We start from the raw sequence: 18973 nt of genomic DNA, 5'->3' as shown, positions 1-18973 counted from the left end.
GGACAAATTTCTAGAAAAGTTTGAGGGTGCTATTGTGGTTGCCATCATACTTTTAGCTCTAAGTACAACAACTATGAAGTAATGAAAGGTTGAGGTCATATAAAGGAGTGAAAAGCACCCTCAGACCTAGCGAACTACTATAAATATAAGCAAGCATTGTTAAGATTCTACAAAAACTTGTAGTATGATAAAAGAAGAAGTAGAAGAAGAAATTATGATGTTCATGAGGCTAAAAATAGCCTATGAGACATATTGCCTCACAAACTGATTTTTGCATTTCAACCCTTTTTCTATGCAATAGTGATGAGTGCTTCCAACTTCTCAATAGTCATCTCGCTGAATAAATTTTCCCAAAAGCTAGTTGTCCAGATATTTACATGTCTGTCCATACTATCCTTGAAGGCATAAAAAAGAGCAAAACCTATTCACTCAACAAAGAAAAAAAAAAAAACCTAAAGAACCAAAACCTATTATTTTCATTCCATTTATTTGTTAAAAGTTTTTCCTCCCAGGGGAAGCGTACCAGTAGTGGACATAGCTAAGTTTGGACATTTTTAACTCTCAAATCATACGTCGGATTTTGATTTTGTTTTTTTTAGTTGTTTCCATATAAAATTTAACTACTTATAACTAAGAATCTGGCTTATAGGTAGTAACAATGCACGCTGTGAAAATAGTTATATACGGAAAGGTCAAAAAATGGTAATTTAAAAAATGTCATCTTATACATAAACACCTTTGCGCCAATAGTAACTCAAAATTTCAGTAGTAGATCACCTTTTTTTGATCATAATTAGCCCATTTGTACATCACTAGTGACCTATTTGTGCACCACTACTAGAATATTTGTGCATAGTTATCTACTATTGGTACATGGTTTTCATTATCAATTTTTTGAGCTCCTTTACAATTTAATAATAATATTGGATTGACAAAAAAACTGTCCACCATTAGAATATGTCCCCTACTGGTACCTTCCCTATAATGGACCTGAAAAATTCCTAAAGACCAGCTTGAGATCGGTTTCCAAGTCGTCATTGAAACAACTTATTGAAACTCTGTGAGACTTTTAAGGGAGTTCAGAGCCGAACAAAACAAATATTCTCGACATGGGTGTATGGATTTTGAACTTTCAAAGAAGAAAACGTTTCTTTGCGTTTAAATTCATCTGCAATTTTATCAAACAGACGACACTCAGCGACCTCCAGGTACACCCATCAACGCAAATCTCACATGAAATTTCTACACATTCAATTCTATGCAAAAACCTATCCACAGGCACTTTGGGGTCTCTTTTCCAAGCCTGTATAGCCCCAACACCACAATTTCAGATTTTTCTTTCGGAAAGGCAAGCTACTTCTAGTTGTATTTTGAGGAAGCAATTTTACTCACAAACCCTAGTCGCGGATAAACCCCAGTACGATGAATACAATGATAACACTGTAAAATACAATCCTCTAGCTAATGAATTGAATACAATTTGCAGAATATTAAGTGATTACCGAAGAGCCCATCATGATCTAGAAGCAGCCCTTAATGGATGCTGTGTGAAATTATCAGAAGATTTGGTAGAGCAAGTTTTAAAACGGTGTTGTAATCTTTGGTTATCTGCATATAGGTTTTTTGTTTGGGCTGGTAAACAACCTGGATACAACCATAGCGGTGAAAGCTGTACTGTAATGGTCGACATTTTAGGAAAAGTCAGACAGTTTGACACCATCTGGGATCTGCTTATCAAAATGAATAATCAAGGCCTTCCAATTCCACGCAAAATTTTTACCATTGTTGTCAAGAGGTATGCAAGAGCCCAACTTGCACAAGAGGCCATACATGCTTTTAGAAGAATGAGGGACTTTGGATGTGAACCTGTAATTGAAGATTTCAATGCTTTGCTCAGTGCACTCTGTAAAAACAAGCTTGTAAGTCATGCCCATGAAATATATGATGAAGTTGGGGTTACATTTCCTTCTGATATGAGAACTTACAATATTTTGATAAAATCATGGGGTGAAATTGGAGATGGTGCTCAGGCTCTGAGGGTCTTTCATGAAATGGCTGAGCGAAATTGTGAGCCAGACATTGCTATTTATAATACTCTCTTGGAATCACTTTGTCAGGTAGGGCAATTGGAGGATGCTTACCAGATTTTAGATTTGATGAAGGTTAAAGGACCTATTCCCAATATTTCTACCTATAGCATTTTTATCCATGCACATTGTGAAGCAGATCAGGCAGACGAGGCTTTGAAGGTGCTTTCTAGAATGAAGAGATATGGACTTGTGCCTGATGTTGAAATATATAATGCTTTGATTTTCAGATTTTGCATGATGGACAAAGTTGATGATGCATACAGGCTGCTGGATGAGATGTTCTACAAAGGTGTTAAGCCGGATGTATGTACTTACAATACCCTTCAAAGAGTTCATTGCAAGCACCGTCAAGTCAAAAGAGCTATGAGGCTCCTTGTTAGGATGGACGATGATGGTTGCAAGCCTGATGACTATACTTACAATATACTAATAAAGATGCTCATCAATGTTGGATGCTTTGACAGGGCTTTAGAGGTTTGGAATGGCATGGAGGGCAGGGGCTTTTATCCTTCCGTAACAACTTATACCACACTGATACATGGGTTTTGTAAGAGACTGAAATATGAGGAAGCACAAAAGTATTTTGAAGAGATGATAGATGAAGGAATACCACCTTATCCCTGTACCTGTGTATTGCTGAAGAAGCTTCTTCTCAGTGCAAGGAAGAAATTAATTGTGCAGGTGCTTGCAGATAAAATGCGGAAGTCCACTTCTCGTTCAATCCAAGAGCTTTCGAAAATGATGAAGCAGAAATCGAATAAGAAATCTGGTCAAAGCAAGGTCAAGATGGCAAAAGAAATGGGTAGTTCAAAGGCTATGCGCATTCAGGAAAAGTAGCTTTTACACGATCCTGTAGAAAAAGAAACCATTTTATAGTAAGTAATTGCATTTGTGGTCTTTTGGTTGTAGTTTTACTCTGTTCTACAGTATTCTACTGAATGCATAATTCCATTATTGGATTCACAAGAATTGGAAGTCAGTTAAAAAGGAGAAATAATTGCTTACCTTGCTATTCCATTTGGTGATACTATTTCGCCAGAGGAAGGTAGGATTGGGTTCTTCATCATAGAAATGAATTTGGGCCCTTTGTATTGTCAAAGGCGCTTGATTGCTGAAACCGTTCAGACAGCTACTTGGGTACTTGTTGCTATTCATACTTATTTATTTGCATCCTGCTTTAAGCATTTGCTTTCAAGAGCTGTCGACAGTTTGTGAGAAACTCAAACTTTCTACAGACTAAAGGGATGGGCTGGCAGAGATGTATGAAATTACATGGAAGCTTTAAGTCCAGTGTAAAATTTTGGAATGTTGAGTGAGATGTCCCACCTCTTGCCCAAGTGGGTTTTGAGGTGCATTGAAAGAGGATAACCCTCAAAAGTTTTAGGTTGAAACTTAACCATAGAATCTCAATCTGTGTATGGAAAACCAAAATGGGAGAGTGTGATTAGAAGGCTAAGTTTTGCTAATGCGATTTTTAGGGTATAAGGATCTTATGTTATTCATAGGATTTTTGGAGGGCATGCCAGGAGGCGGATGGTTGCTTCAATGCAATGTTGACAGTTTCAGACCAGGGGCTAGAATTGAAAGTTATAAACTACTGTGGAGCAAATCTCTGAATTGTGAAGGTGTTGTATTGGACAAGCATATTTCTTTTAAGGACAAATTCTGAATAAATTGTAATAACATTTATATCTATTCTTGGGATCCAAGAGCGGGATGGCAAAAAACCTGGGTTAAAGCAAAAGAGAAATGCGAATAATTTGTGAGGTCTAAAGATGCTGTACATCTAGACTCTATACAAGACGTCAAAGAGCACAATTGTCCACATGGGAAAACCAGATCTTATAATACTTATATCCTCAGGAAGTTTTATGGAACATATCCATCTGACAAGGTTTCGGCAGATTAACTAATAGTTTCCGGGGTTCTCAAGATTAAGGGATAAAGGTTGAAAAGGTCATGCTTGAACTGGAAACAAAGAACAACTGTGAAAGCACAGTTGATGGCATGGAGAATCCTCTGTCAAAAGCTTGTCATAATTTTTTTATCAAAGCAGAAAATTTAATCATTTTGCGGCTTTTGAGACTAAGCGTATTTTTCAGGGACTCTAAGATGTTGAAGGCAGCATTAACAAGATTGTAAGATTACATGTCTCTATTTACTTGTAAATAGTTCACTTTGAAAATTGCTATTTTGGTGAAGCATCAGCCTCTTTGCTGTACCATCTATGGAAACGTGAAAGGAAGATTCTTGGTTCTTGCAAATTCTTTTTACAGTTCCAAATGTTAAGTATGAACTTAATACATAAACTGATAACCACCCTTTGGGGAGCTGAAAACATCAGAACGACCTTCTAGAAAGTTAGTGTGCAGGCCAATGCCCTTAGGGAAAGAGTAGACAACAATGGGTGGTTGTGGTAGGCTGGCTTACATAAAGTTTTTAGTAGCAGTATGGTATGAATTACTCTCTTCAATAACAGATGAACATTGGTTTTACTGAATATCTATTATTTGAATGTGCACAAGGTAGGCTAGAAGATTTATTTTCTTTTTAATGTTATCACACTTCGATATTTGTCAGGATGTACAGATGCAACTTGTTATATAACTATAGTGTGAATTTTGCAAGGTGCAAACCCTCAACAACCATCTGGGAAATTTTGTGGATAATATTTCTAGTACTCAAACTGTAGGTGGATTAGCAAGTTCAAGTTCGCTAATGTGCTTGATCTTGAGGTCAAAACCCAGGAGTAAAATATTGAGCAATATATAAGGTAAATGAAAAGAAATCTCCTTATGAGTTTGCACTTAACATACAAAATTGGTCTCTTTGTGGTGACCAAACACAATTTACCTTTTACATTTTATTTTTATTTGTAACTTTGATGTGTGGCAGGTTCTTGTGTGAATTCTGCATTTTCTAATCAAAGGAGTGTCATGCCCCTGCTATAAAATATTTTCTCACCGTCCTTAGGCAAAAAGATAAATTAAAATAATAAATAAATTAAGATATATATACATTCAGAAAATTATCTTATTAACAAGACTTCACAATTTTTTCTATTACTGAATGTTGGAGTCGACAATGACACCAAGGACTTAATCATTCCACCTTGTTGTTATGCCCCGCCTGTTAACAACCTCATACCTGTCTTCGAGTAAGAAAAGAACAGAAATAAATGAATAAAAAGAGAGAGCTTCGATCTGATATTTCTTCACATAATTGGCAATTTGTTAAGGGTGATTGACTTAGGCAAATCAACAAATAGTTGTCTCAAGACAAATCATTAACTAGCAGCGATTCCTTAATGAAGAGGCAACGGACAGGTATAAGAGATGCCACCTTTGGGAAGGTTGTGACCAAGTAAAAAGACACACCTCTTCGTTTCTTCTTGAAGGTATATAAGGTAAAGCATCGTTCAAAGGAGGGCATCAGACTAGAATGAAGGATCAATCAAGAAGATTGTCCATTAGATCGAATGAGAGCAGAAGTTCTTATACAGAGAATCTGCATTCATCAAGAAAATCGAATAAGATCAGGAATTCCTATATATATATATATATATCTGAGTATATGCAGCAGTAAGACATAATCTACTTATTCATATTTCTAAACTATTTGGTACGTCATATGTGGAATCTAATATGGCTAGACGAATTGCTTGAATTACTTATTTCATAAATAATTGTGTATTGATTTAAGAAAACAATCCTATTAGAAATAGCAGATGGAAACGCAAGGAATGTGGGAATATGAACTCCTACCCATTAGGTGGACGCCCATTGAGTTGGTTACTTGTGGGCACCCATTGAGTTGGTTACTTGTGGGCCAAGGCATTGGATTGAGTTGGTTACTTGTTCAACGTTCTTGGGCTTAATTGGGTGAATAGTCTCTCCACATCCTATGGTGTTTCTTCCCTTAAGTTTCTAATGGGGATGCAACTCTGATATGCGCATTCACAAATGAGAATCTTCATTGCTATTGTTTTAATGCTAAATAATTAACTTTCTTGATGCAATTACTAAAATGTAATTTAATAATAAAATACTCTTGCAAATAAATTAAGTTATTGCTATTGTTATTTTGTGCAAATTTCAAGTATATCTTGTGTTGAAAATGCACACGCCCCATTGCAAATGGGGACCCCTCTTTTTAGCTTGATAGCTTAGTGTTTTGCTTAGTTTTGTTTTAGTTTGGCAGTGATTTCACAGTTTCTAGCCTTAGAATGAGAAGGGTTTCACTTTGTCAGGTCTAGGGGTGAGTATTGATCAATCCTTGAAATGACTTATTGTGCAAAGTTTGTCCTTAGAAATGGATAGATCAAGTTTGGAAATTCACTAAATCTAAAGTCCATGAATGAGATTTTCAAGATGAAGGATAGAGTGCGAAATCATGAGGGAAATTCACTTGCCAAAAACACTGCAAAGTCAAGAAGAAAATTGTTAAGGAAAAGTTGCTAGGTTATCAAGGAAAAATCATTGCAAGATCATGGAGAAATGACAAGGAAAATTCCTTGCCAAGATTGGATTTCTGATCTTGACAAGAAGGAAAATAAGGGAAGATTTTAAGAACAACTTCAAAATCCTTGGATAAATTGAGATTTCAAGACTAAATTGATTTTCCCCTTCACAATCTACATTTGGGTTGCATTACACTTGAAAAATCCACAAGAAGGTTGATTTTCCACTAAAAAATCCATGTTTGAGATGTGGAAATCTAAATTTAGAATGTAAAATTCTAAGTTCAAATAAGGAATTTCTAAGTTAGAATGAGAAATCCAAGGATGAACATGGAAAATCCCTATCAAGATCAAATTTCCCTTGGAATTTTATAGAAAATCCTTGTCAATGCCTCAAGTTCGCCTTCACTCTCAAATTCTGCTGGAAAATCCCTCACAAGGTCTAAAATGCACTCTAGAATCCTTGCATAAGAGAGATATGCGCTTATGAGTCCTTGGACAACCTTTGATCACGCCGATGAGTCCATGGACAGCCTCTAAGAGTGCCTAGAAGTACTTGAACATCATCAAGACGCGCCCTTTAGTCCTTGTACAAGGTAAGGTAAAATTACACCCTCTAGTCCTTGCACATATGGAATTCGTGCCCTCTAGTCCCTCTCCAACTTGTATTTGCGCCTAGTTATCCATGAACAACCCTCAATCCTGCCGAAGAGTCTTTGTTCCCCCTCAAAATGTGCTCATAAGTCCTTGTATGAGTTAGAAATGTGCTTGAATGTCCTTGCACTAAGTGAAAACCCACCTTCTTGTCCTTGATCAACATGAAAATGTACTTAAGAGTCCTTGTAAAAGTATGAATCCCACCTAGATGAATGCAAATCATCAAGAGGTCAACTTGGTTGGAGAGTCTCTCCAAAAACGTGTGCAAAAGTACGGTAAAATGCAAGTGCTTGAATCAATCAAGCTGTCTGACCTTGAAAAAAGGATTCTAAAATGATTTAAATTTGAAATTTGCAATGTGAAAAACAATGAAAACCATCTCATCTTGGCCGACTTGATTGGGATTGAAAATCATTTGGAGGGAAACAAAAGAAAACATAAGACCTAGCTGACCTCCTTATCAAGAGTGCAAGCACTAAATGGATTGCATATTAAAGAGGGATTAAAGCATATACTTTCCACTTCAATTAAAAGCAGATCAGGGCGAACTTAGAGGCAAAGGAGAAAAGCGAATTCCAGTCAAAATCAAGCAAATTTAGGCAGAGACAAGCGAATTCCAGCAGAATGAAGAGGGGTCAAATCAGAGCAGAATTCCATCACAACAGACAAGTGAAAATTCATTGCAAAGAAATCAGATTCAAACAAGCTTGAAGAACTTAATGCAAGAGGAGGGTGATGTTGTGAGTTGAAAGGAGTTGATTCCTTGAGCAGAATGCAAGTCTTCTACATACAGATTTGAAGGATTTTCCTCTCTAATTGGATTATTTCCAGATTATTTCCAGATTTGAGAAATTCCAAGTTCATTTCTGGGATCTTGGAGAGATTTATGAAGCATTTTTTGTGGATTGTTGATGTAGTTTTAAGATAATATCTGTTTAAAACTTTTCTATGGTCAATGATTGTCATGAAATTCTTTAATATGAATTAAAAATCCAAGATCTTGAACTCACAATCCTTTTGCTTTTCATTTGTGTTTGGGAATTAACTTGGTGCTTCATTTACAATCATAATCCAAGTTGTTTTCTTTTTCTTTTTTGGGATTGATGCAAAGGAACAAGTGGAATGATCGAGAAGGATGAAGAGTACAAAACAAGAATGTGAGATAAGATCAAGGAATTCAAGATGAAGACAAAGAGGGAGCTTTTCAAGGATCGCTCTACGGTGGAGTAGGATTAAATCCATCACAACGTGGAGGTGCTCAAAGTCGAAGACATCAAGGACCAAGATATTGATGGAGAAGAAAGATAGCCATTGAATTTCAAAGATGAAGATGAAAAATGCTCAATGAAGCCTAAGGACAAGGAAGATAGTTTCATAAGAGTTATATTAAGTTAGAAATACAAAGACTTCTTTATGACGATTTAGAAGTGGAGTTAAAACAAAGAGCAAGGAGAAGAAAGTTTACAAGATATGCCAGCTGAGGTGGCATCTACTCATATCCAACCAATCAAACAATTCAAGACATGTCTAGATTCATCGAATTTGACTCATCCAAAGGAGAACAAGTGGACATGTGGATGCATTGAATAATATGTCATCATCTACTCCTTGCAAATTGTGCCATTAAGGCTATGCTAATTTTCATTGGTCCTTTTCCTCAAAAAGATGTGCATTTAAGGACTTGTAATATTCTCATTGGAGGATATTAAATATAAGGAGATGGTAGTTATAACCAACTCCACATAGGGTTTCATTGAATTATCTTGGCCATTGATTTGGAATCAATCTAGGCCCGCCCTTTTGTAACTCAAGGTCTATATAAGGCTTGACCTTTTCATTTGTAAAGGTTAATAGAAGGAATAGTAGTAGTAGTAGGAGGAGGAGGAGGAGATCAGAAATTGTTTTCAGGACTATGTCGAAATCAATACATAATTTTCATTGAAGATATGGTGGATCTTTGTATGAAGTTTCAACATTTTGCATGGTTTCTACTTCTCAAGTTTTCGTTGAAGTTCATTGATTACAATGGAGATATGTGACGAATTCCTTGATGCATGCCATTTGTAGTTTGTTGATTGCAAATTACAATGCATGGTTAGGTGAACCTCATTTGGCAATGACAAGCCTCATTTGGATTGCGCTAGCATTGGGTATTTGGATGAATGTTTGCAATATGAAAATCTTTCGCTACCTTGGAAGATTGCACTCTTTCTATGGCATTGTGAGCTATCTCCAGTTAAGTAGTAAGTAAGTTCCATAAGGAATCCACTTATCTAAAGCACTATCCATTATCATCATTGTTCATAGGACTTAGATTAGACTCCCTAACCCTTATCCCTTTTTGTCATTTATTTGAAGTTCAAGTTAGTTTAGTATTCCAGTTCCAGTAAAAAGGGCAAGTCCCTTTGTGTAAACAGCAGATCACAACATTCATTGAGTCTGTCCATTGCATTGTCTAGATATACCATTGTAAATCCTGGGGTTGCCTTATTTGATCACATTGTTTAGCATTTGAGGTTTCCTTGTTCAAGAGAGGATAGAATACTTGGTATTTTATTTTGTGTTATAGGGTGTCACAAAACACGCATCAACATATCTTTAAGGGGACATTACAAGGAGCACTTTAAAAATAAAAAAATAAAAAAATAATCATTATTTTGCTATACCCCTTTCACCTTGCACGTAGTGACCAATTTAATATTAATGATTAGAATCGAGAATCATTTAATAGTCAAATAATAATTCTTTGGATACTTATTTTGGGTAAAAAATCATAGTTCATCTTAAAGGTGAGTAAAAATAATAGACTGGAAGTAAGAAACAAAATGCCAGCGTGCTGGCACGATGATGCATTATCTGCAACTGTGTTGATAATCTGAGTTTTCCCCTAAAACATATACCATGTAAATTAGTTGGTTAGGAAAATAATAGTGACCTACTGAATGAAAATGTTTGTGTTTCCTAAAGGATTTGGCAAGTGGTTACATTAAAATACCTTCTTAAGCAAAAAAGTAGGCACAATTCTTGGGTTTATGCCTTTGAGATTGTTTGGCAAATAAGATGGATGTAAATTGTAGGGACTAAAAAGAAAACATTATTTGTGTCATGCTTTGAAAAGAAGTGCAATGTGTCATACAATATAAATGGTTTATGGTTCCTTGTAGTTTTTGTGATCACTGATCAAGACCCTAAATTATGTGGATGTGATGCATTGTTTCTCACTCGACCTAGCAATTGAGTTCTCTTTTGTGTTAGCTCTGCATCTTCTTCTCTTTGCTTTGGACGTTAAGTTTTTGAGAAAACCATTTCTGTTGATGATGTTTGCTAACTATGAGTGAGTCAATGGTGTAATGACCCAACATTAATTTCTGGAAATATATGATTTGTTTTTGTATTTATCTGGTATTTTGAAACAAGTTAAAAGAGAACAGTAAACTGGAAAATGAAAACAAGTAATCCAAAGCCCTCAACAACTTCTCAAACAACCTCCTCATTTAGATTTAATTGCATTACATCAAATCAAGGGTTGATTTACAAACCCTAGATGCTAAAACATACAAATCTCAGAATTACTTATGTCAAATGGCAAACTCACTGAATATTATACTGTAGATCCAATGTAAGAATTGCTCACTTGTTAAGGGATGCTGAGATAAGTGGATCAAACCCCCTAAAATGATGAGTGGCTGATGGGTAGTGATCAGATTCAACTACACTCAGGATATGGCTCCTTGGTATAGATGTCTACCTCCAATTTCTGGTGCTGACAGGTCTGCGACCAGCCTCAAATATTCACAAAATTTCTGATTGTGCATACCTTGCAATCAGATTTTGAAGAGCAGCAATCCCCAACTCAGTTGTTTGCTGTGATCAGTCTGCACTGTTTCTTGCAGTCTTCCCCTTGTGGTGATAGCTATCTCATCTCACTATTTGTTATGGTGTTGGTTATATCAATAAATGCAGGTTATTTAGACCCTCAGACTGCTACTGGATGATGATGTGAGGCGGTGAAAGGTAGTTAAAGACCCGTCTTGAGCAGTTTGGTGTGGTGACAACAGCTGACAGCTCCCTTAACCTTCCTTAACAGTTGTGCCCACTCAAAAAAGTAATCACCCTCCTTGGAAATCATTGTAGGCTGCAATCACCCCTTGTAGTGTGTAGGAATGTTGTGGGATGATATGAAAGTCTGTGGTAGGGGTCGTGACCTATCCTAAAATGTGACATTCAGAATTACTTTGAAAACGATAGTGCCCAGCAACTTTGGAAAATAGCATTGAAACCCCTCCAAATGATTTACAACAAATTTGCTTGCATATCAAATCAGGCAATCTGGAATCTAGACATAAATTCTCCAAAAACCAGCTCCAATGCAGCCCCTATGTGACGATGCTCTAGATGGAAATGTCATGTCCTCACCAAAAACAAAACAGATTTGAATCACCAAATTTTGGCTGACCAAGACAAATATTATCAAGCACTAGTCATATATCTTTAACTAAAAATTGCTATATATTCAACTAAAAATTGCCCAAGTATCATGTATGGTAAATAGTGATTATCTTGGAGGTAGCATTGTTAATGAAGACAAGCAGTAACAAACACAGATGCAAAAATATATAGCGATACAAGTTATGCAGCGATTCAAGGTGTAAAAACATTACATGGCAGTGATTATAAAGAATTGCAGTTATGAACATACTTTAAGAGATATGATTTGTAGTGATTAATCTAAAACAAGAATTGTTTATATTAGTTATTAACAAACAACAAAGGGTGCGATAAGGAAAGAAGGTCACATCTATTTGAAAGGACATCATCCTTCGAAAGAGGTGCATCTATTTATTAGAAATACAAAGATATAAAAAGAGACAATTCATTTGTGGAAGGCATCAATCGGCCAATGGAAGGAAAAGGGAAATGAATTAAGCTAGTCTGATTCTGAATATAACAAAGAGGAAATAAGTAATTAATAATTACATAATGCTTGGAAAGAACAGCCCTTCTTGAAAGGTTATATCTCTCCAAACTCAAGAGTCATGACCCAACCCTCAATAAAAGATATAAAAGAAATTGGAACCTGACTCAAAGGCATTAAAGGATCAGATCAGACTTGTGAATTAACAAGTATTTGGTACGCAATGTGGATAAAAGTTATTATACATCTATACACTTTAATATATCTTTAACCAAGATATTAATAAGCTTTGTCAACATATTATGTTTCTTTAATTAATAAATTTATCTATTCCTTGGCCCCACAAGCAGTCATACATGGAATGGAAGAAAGGGAGAGGCAGCAGACTGGTCCCTCGAATTAAGTAGGCCATTTGTGGGCCTAGGGGCAAGTTGTCTTAGTTGGATGCTTTGTGCTCTTGGGCTTAATTGGGCTGAACAGTCTCCGGGCGCTCTTTCATGGATTTTCCTCTCCAAACTTTACTATAGTTTGTTATGGGGAATAAGCTAGTGTTTAGGTTCTAGTAGCAAACTTATTTATCATTTAATATGATGTTAATTGTCCATTAACTCTCAAACTCGATAATTTTTAAACAAATTAACTTTAGAATGTTATTGTTAAAAATGAATTATATGGTTAGGATTGTTAATTTTGGGCAAAAACAGGTTTTATCCCAATTTGGGGACATTATAGGATACGAGGGTTTTCATCCTCAATTCCCAAAAATGAAGTTTAATATGGTTTCCGTCTTCCATGTCCTCCAAATAGCTAAGGGTTTTCATTCTTGATTGTGAATTTGAACATAAAAGTTCCAAAGTAAAAATGCCAAGTGAATCCAAGTGTCACCTTTATAAATCTTTCCACAAGCCCTTGAATTAAAAATTTCCTCCATAGTATTTAAAAACTTTTTTCGTTTTCAAAAGAATTAATTATAATAATTCTATTAAGTTGCCCCCTTAGATTATTAAATTACTAGGTCCAACTTAAAATAATATTATTAATTCTTTAGCTCTAAAAAGGGGACATGCCAGTTTGGGCTTCTTAGAATTGCTTGGCCTCAAGCCATTGCAAACTTGGATACTCAAGTATCACCATTCCAATATGATGAGTTATGTTGTTGTCTTCATAAAGTTTGGGTCCTATGTTTGTCAAGTGAAACAACTTTTTGCCAAAAAGCACTACAAGATCTACTATCGCCATCATCCATAACATTGTTAAACAAACTATTTAACTTAATTACTTCTTTGAGCAACAATTTGTCCATGGGAGAAGAAATAATAAACAAGTCTGCATGATTTGCGACAATATGAATACAAACTTGTGGAATATTTATGATGAGATGTATGATTGTATCTTCCTACTTTTAACTTAAATCAGGTAAGGAGTGCCATCGACTTAGAATATGCTCTTCGTTGATGTTATAACAAATAATGCCTTCTCACCAAAGCTTGACGACATCCTCAAACTTTTACAAAGCCAAGCGCTACCTTATGAAGTTACCATTATTTTTCTCTGCACCACTCTATCCCCACTTTGAGTTGAAGAGTCCGAAGTCTCACCATAATAATATCCTTAACTCCAATAGATTGTACAACCCTACTGTAGGCAAAAACCCTCATAATATTGAGGACATCAGATTGTATGTAAGATGAAATGAAGTTGTAGTAGTTTAAAATCATTTGAAACCTCATCCATAACAACAATACTATGGCTAGAATAATTGTTTTCAGCAGCTCCAATAGATGAAAACCCACACAAACAACATGGTACAAGAAAAATCTCTTAGAATCTCCAAATTGGTAGCTGTGTGTGATTAATAACAGTAGTCCAAAATTAGAAACCTTGAAAATGGGGAATATAAAAATGGAATTGTAGTTGCCATGTGTGTGTTGAAAAGTGTGGAATCTGCAAAAGAGAATCAAAGAACATCAAACACACACATGAAACATTATGTTAGAGTTATAAATCAAAATAGAAACTAAACTAAGTTAGCTTCAAAATCAAGAACCCCAAGCACGTCTCATGTTCCTCTATCTCCAAGGATCTTCAAGATTCAAGGTGGCTCTCACTTGGAAGAGCACTCAATCTTTTAGATGTCAACCTAAAGAATGAGATTGAAGAATATGCCAAGATTAAAATGAATGCAACTAAGATCCTAGCTAGATGATCAAATGATATGAAAAGATGAAATGCAAGATGGAATGCAAGATATGAGATTAAGATTGATTCCAAATTGAAAGCTTAGGTGTGCTAATTAATTTAACATGGAGTTTGCTATGAAATTGATACACAATGACTATGAATTAAGCTAGCATGAAAATGGGATTAGCATGATACTATCAACGTGATGAAAACTAAACTAGTATGCAACTAAGATGATCTATGTGCTTGAAGATGACAAATTGAGCTCCTTGATAACCAACAAAATGACTATAAGTTTGATGCACAAGATGGATCCTAAGATTGAAGAAATGGGTTCTATTCATAGAGAAAATAGAGAAATGGATGGCCAAGATTGAGCAATCTTAACGAGGGCTAGGATTGAAAGTTATCAATCCATGAGGGGGATTCAATCCAATCCCAAGTTGACAAATGTCACCTTGAGGTGGCTTGAGAGGATGCTAAGAAAGTATTAGATGCTAAGTAAGCATTAGGGATAACCTCAAGAGATGACATCATTGGATAATGCCATTATCCAAGGACGCAAACTATTGTCCAAGAGGTAAACTCTTGTGCAAAGTTGAGGGATGGCCAAAGGGATAACCATCATGAGCTAGGGTGAAGTCTTGTAAGAGGCATTAAATGCCTTTGAAGACTTTGGAGGTTAACTTGTTGAAAGTTAGATAACCTTCAAGGCTTTTGTAAGAGCCTTACAAGTTTGGAAGACTCAACAAGTTAACTTGTTGAAGAAGGTAAAGTCTTCAACACATTTTGAAGACTTTCCTCCAAATTTGGAGAAGTGACTCCCCTAAATTTAGGGATGTGACATGATAAGAAGAATAAGGCTAGTTAATGAGGGATTAGAGGGGTTCCAGAAGAATATTAACATGCTAATAAAAAATGTAGGAGAATGCAAGTGGAGGGAAATAGGCATTTTTAGATAAAATAAAAGATTTATTTTAGCCAAAAGGGGTGCAACTTGCATTTGTAGGATTTTGCAAGTGGGGGGACTATTCACAAATAAATAATGATTTATTTAAATGCAAAAGGATTTTAATCAAATGTAAATTCAATTATAAGGGAAAGAGGGGTTTTTTAATTAAATAAATAAGATTTATTCAATTAAATGGCTAAAGGGTACTTAATCAAATCTTAGTTTAATTAATAGGTTAGGCTAGAAGAAAAAGATTTTAATCAAATCTTTAATTTGATTAATAAGCTGATTGGAAGAATAGGGATATTAATTAAACCTTAGTCTAATTAATAGGTGAATAAATGATGATTAAATGAATGAAATTTATTTAATTAGGTGTTTACATTTTGCCCCTCTTTGAAGTAGCGTGTGACCACATGATTAAAAAAAAAACGTTCAACATGTCGCCAAGATTCTTGATATAGTGCTGTCGTCAAAATTGTTGATTTGAAGCCCTGGATATGAAGAATTGATTTGATGTGAGATTTGATGATAGAAGTGATGTCGATATGCCCCCTCGAGAGATAAATTGAGAAAAATTACGTTTGTCGGTGCAGGGTCGCGATGCACGATGATCTGAATTTTTTTGATTTTTTGGAATTTTTAAATTTTTTGATATTTATTTGTCGATAAATGTTATTAAAAAGAATAGTGAAAAATGGTGAAGAGATGATGTGGGCATAGCGTGTACATGCCCCACACATCCACTACGGCACCACAGTCGCCTATGTCAACATGGGCTATATAAACTCTCAAGGGCCCATTTCCACCTCATTTGTGCACTTGGCATTTGGAGAGTGGAGCTTGGAGAGGAGAGAAGAAATGGACCCCCCCTATCACAAGCATTGATTTGAGTGAGTTTGGTGCTACCAGTGACCAACAGAGTACGACCCACCGGTGAGTTTGATCTTTTAACCTTCTTTTGTGAATTTTTAGCTAGATTTTCATGTTTTTAGGTTAGATTTTTTAAGTTTTTCGCTCATATGATAGGGTTTTTTCCATTTTTTATTTTTTGAATGTTTTAGCGCACATGTTAGGTTTTGAAGCACATTTGTCATATGACATAGTGCATTTGAATTTTTCTGTAGCGCATTTGTGTATTATATTAGCACATTTATTTGATTTCGTAGCGCATTCGTTAGATTGTACAACACATTTGTATTAGCGCATTTGTTAACTATTCTAGCGCATTTGTGACAGTGTTGAATTTTTTTTAAATTTTAAATTTTTTAACATGTACCAATTAGATTTTTGGGTTCGTTATGATGTTTTGCACCTTTTCGATGTGTTGATATGCGTTTGTTGAGATGCGAGATGTCAAAAAGTCAGTCTAGGGTTGGTATGAGTCATTGTTCGATATGAGTCTAATGTCAATATGGTTCAAATTCGATATGGGTCACGTTGGTTTGGATCCTGATTGTCGATATGGGTCACGTTGGTATGGATCCTGATTGTCGATATGAGTCATGTTGATATGGTTCAATAGTCGGTATGAGTCAAATTGATTGTCGATATGGGTCAAATTGATTTGATATGGGTCAAACTGATTCGATATGGGTCAAACTTGTCGATATGGGTCAAACTTGTCGATATGGGTCAAACTTTGTCAATATGGGTCAAACTGATTCAATATGGGTCAAACTTTTCAATATGGGTCAAACTGATTCAATATGGGTCAAACTTTTCAATATGGGTCAAACTGATTCTATATGGGTCAAACTGATTTTATATGGGTCAAACTGATTCGATATGGGTCAAACTTGTCGATATGGGTCAAATTGATTCGATATGATTCTTCGATTTTGATATGAGACTTTGATTTCAATATGATTCTTTGATTTCAATATGATTCTTGGATTTCGATATGATTCTTTGATTTTGATAGATAGGTTAAGTTGAACCCACTTAGTTGTTAAGAGTGTTTGATTTGGAACTCTTTGTGCGATATTGTGATTGCCATCACTTTGATAGGTGCCCCTTTTTGATTGAGAGGTGATGCTTGATTGCTTAGAATAGGTGGAATTGATATGGTACTCATGTGTTGATATAGGCGGACTTAGGTGTTATCCAGCTTTGGGAGTGATACTTGAAGACGCTCTCCATGCGAGAACGATTGACTGATGATGATCGAGCGGTGCTCGAGGCTTGTAGATTGATACACCTGCTACACATGCCTTCCTACTGGAAGAACAAAGCACTTCTGACAGCCTTGGCTGAGCGATGGCACAATGATCATAACACCTTTCACTTGCCAACAAGAGAGATCACAATCACTCCTAAGGATGTTTATTGGATTCTTCGGATTCCGATCATCAGAGAGCTAGTAGTCTATGATGTTGAGGAGATTGGAGGGACCGATGCGCTGAGGGAGATTTTGGTGATCCCCATATTGTTGGATATTCAGTGGCTTGGCAGGATATGGTGGATAGATATTCCCCACTCCCCTCAATTGTAGCTGGATTGGTAGGTGGTTTCCTCCTTCCTGATAGGAGATCTCATGGGTTGCCAGTTGGATGGGGCTATGTGCTTTGGCGGATGGTGCGAGAGAGAACCTGTTATGTGTGGGGGATATGCGTTTTGGCCCACCTATATCATGAGCTACACCAGATACTATATGGCAGGGATCAAGGGTCCACTCTAGCAGCAGGGTGCACATTGCTTCAGATTTGGGCATAAGAGCATTTAGCTATTACACGCCCCATTGTTTAGAGATCTTGACCAGTTGGGTACCCATATCTCTACATGTACAAACATGCAACTTCTCAACCTATGCTCAGGAAGCTAGAGTATTAGAGGTTTGTTCTATATGACATGGATGTAGTGGTCACGCCCGCACTTGGATTGTGAGCCATCGCCTAAGGATGCCACAGAGGTTCCAGTTTCGCTACAAAGCATATATTTGATTGGGTGAATGCCCTATGTAGTAGAGAGATTCCTCTTATCTCGAGTATATCGACAGTTTGGTCAACCACAATCGATGCCACAAGGGACAACCTTGTACACGAGCAGAGTGGGGGCCACCATTAGATTATTCCACAACCTATGTAGAGTTTCACTCTCTTCCTTTTGTTGTTTGGGATATGAGGCCAACAGTGACCGATGCGGGCATGCACTAGGATTATGCCCTATATTTGATGAGCCATCGTTTCCCTCGATTGACAGGGCCAGGAGAGCCGGTACAACCACTAGAGGTGGTAGATGATGATGATGGTGGTGGTGGCGATGGAGGATGACGAGGGGGACGACGGGGCTGAGGTGGAGAGAGAGGAAGGAGAGGCTGAGGAGAAGATTGGGGAGTAGACCAAGGCAGAAGAGAGTTGGACCGAGGTGGGGATGGTGGTGGGGGTGATGGTGGAGATGGGAGGGGAGGAGGATCCAACGATGAGGGGGTGAGGGGTAGGGGTGGTGGTTGGAGACAGATGCTAGGTCGAGGAGGGCCTATACAGCTAGAGGTTGTAGCAGTAGTTGGAGGCGGGGATGAGGAGGAGAGCTCCGAGGGCAAGGGATATGACGAGGAGATGAAGTCGGAGGAGTTGTGTGGTGGGATGGTAGGATTGGGTGGCATGGGATTTGACGCGAAGGAGGAGGAGGATGTCCAACCTTTGATACGATAGAGGAGGATAAAGATGCCCCCGCTGGTCATAGGACAGGCGAGTTCCTCACAGGTACTAGCAACATAG

At 36.8% G+C, this 18973-nt stretch overlaps 1 protein-coding gene across 3 annotated transcripts; it reads left to right on the top strand.

The window, feature by feature from the left end:
- The first annotated feature begins 891 nt into the window (after window positions 1-891).
- On the top strand, window positions 892-4311 carry LOC131028770 (pentatricopeptide repeat-containing protein At1g52640, mitochondrial). 3 transcript variants are annotated; one of them, XM_059221709.1, is made up of 2 exons: window positions 893-1208; window positions 1619-4311. In XM_059221709.1, exon 2 carries the CDS (start codon window positions 1680-1682, stop codon window positions 2925-2927), a length of 1248 nt encoding a protein of 415 aa, XP_059077692.1. In that variant the 5' UTR covers window positions 893-1208; window positions 1619-1679; the 3' UTR covers window positions 2928-4311. The 3 variants fall into 3 exon arrangements, with proteins under 3 accessions (XP_057815091.2, XP_059077692.1, XP_059077691.1); XM_059221708.1 differs by having other exon boundaries at window positions 1487-4311; XM_057959108.2 differs by having other exon boundaries at window positions 892-4311.
- Window positions 4312-18973: the final 14662 nt, after the last annotated feature.

This window comes from Cryptomeria japonica, chromosome 5, assembly GCF_030272615.1.
Source record: "Cryptomeria japonica chromosome 5, Sugi_1.0, whole genome shotgun sequence".
NCBI lineage: Eukaryota > Viridiplantae > Streptophyta > Pinopsida > Cupressales > Cupressaceae > Cryptomeria > Cryptomeria japonica.
Note: the sequence above shows the minus strand (reverse complement) of the source record. Positions and strands in the feature narration are given on the sequence as shown.

What these genes read in the sequence shown, in the direction of transcription:
- LOC131028770 (XM_057959108.2), top strand. Translation starts at nt 1,110, where the DNA reads ATGGGTGTATGGATTTTGAACTTTCAAAGAAGAAAACGTTTCTTTGCG.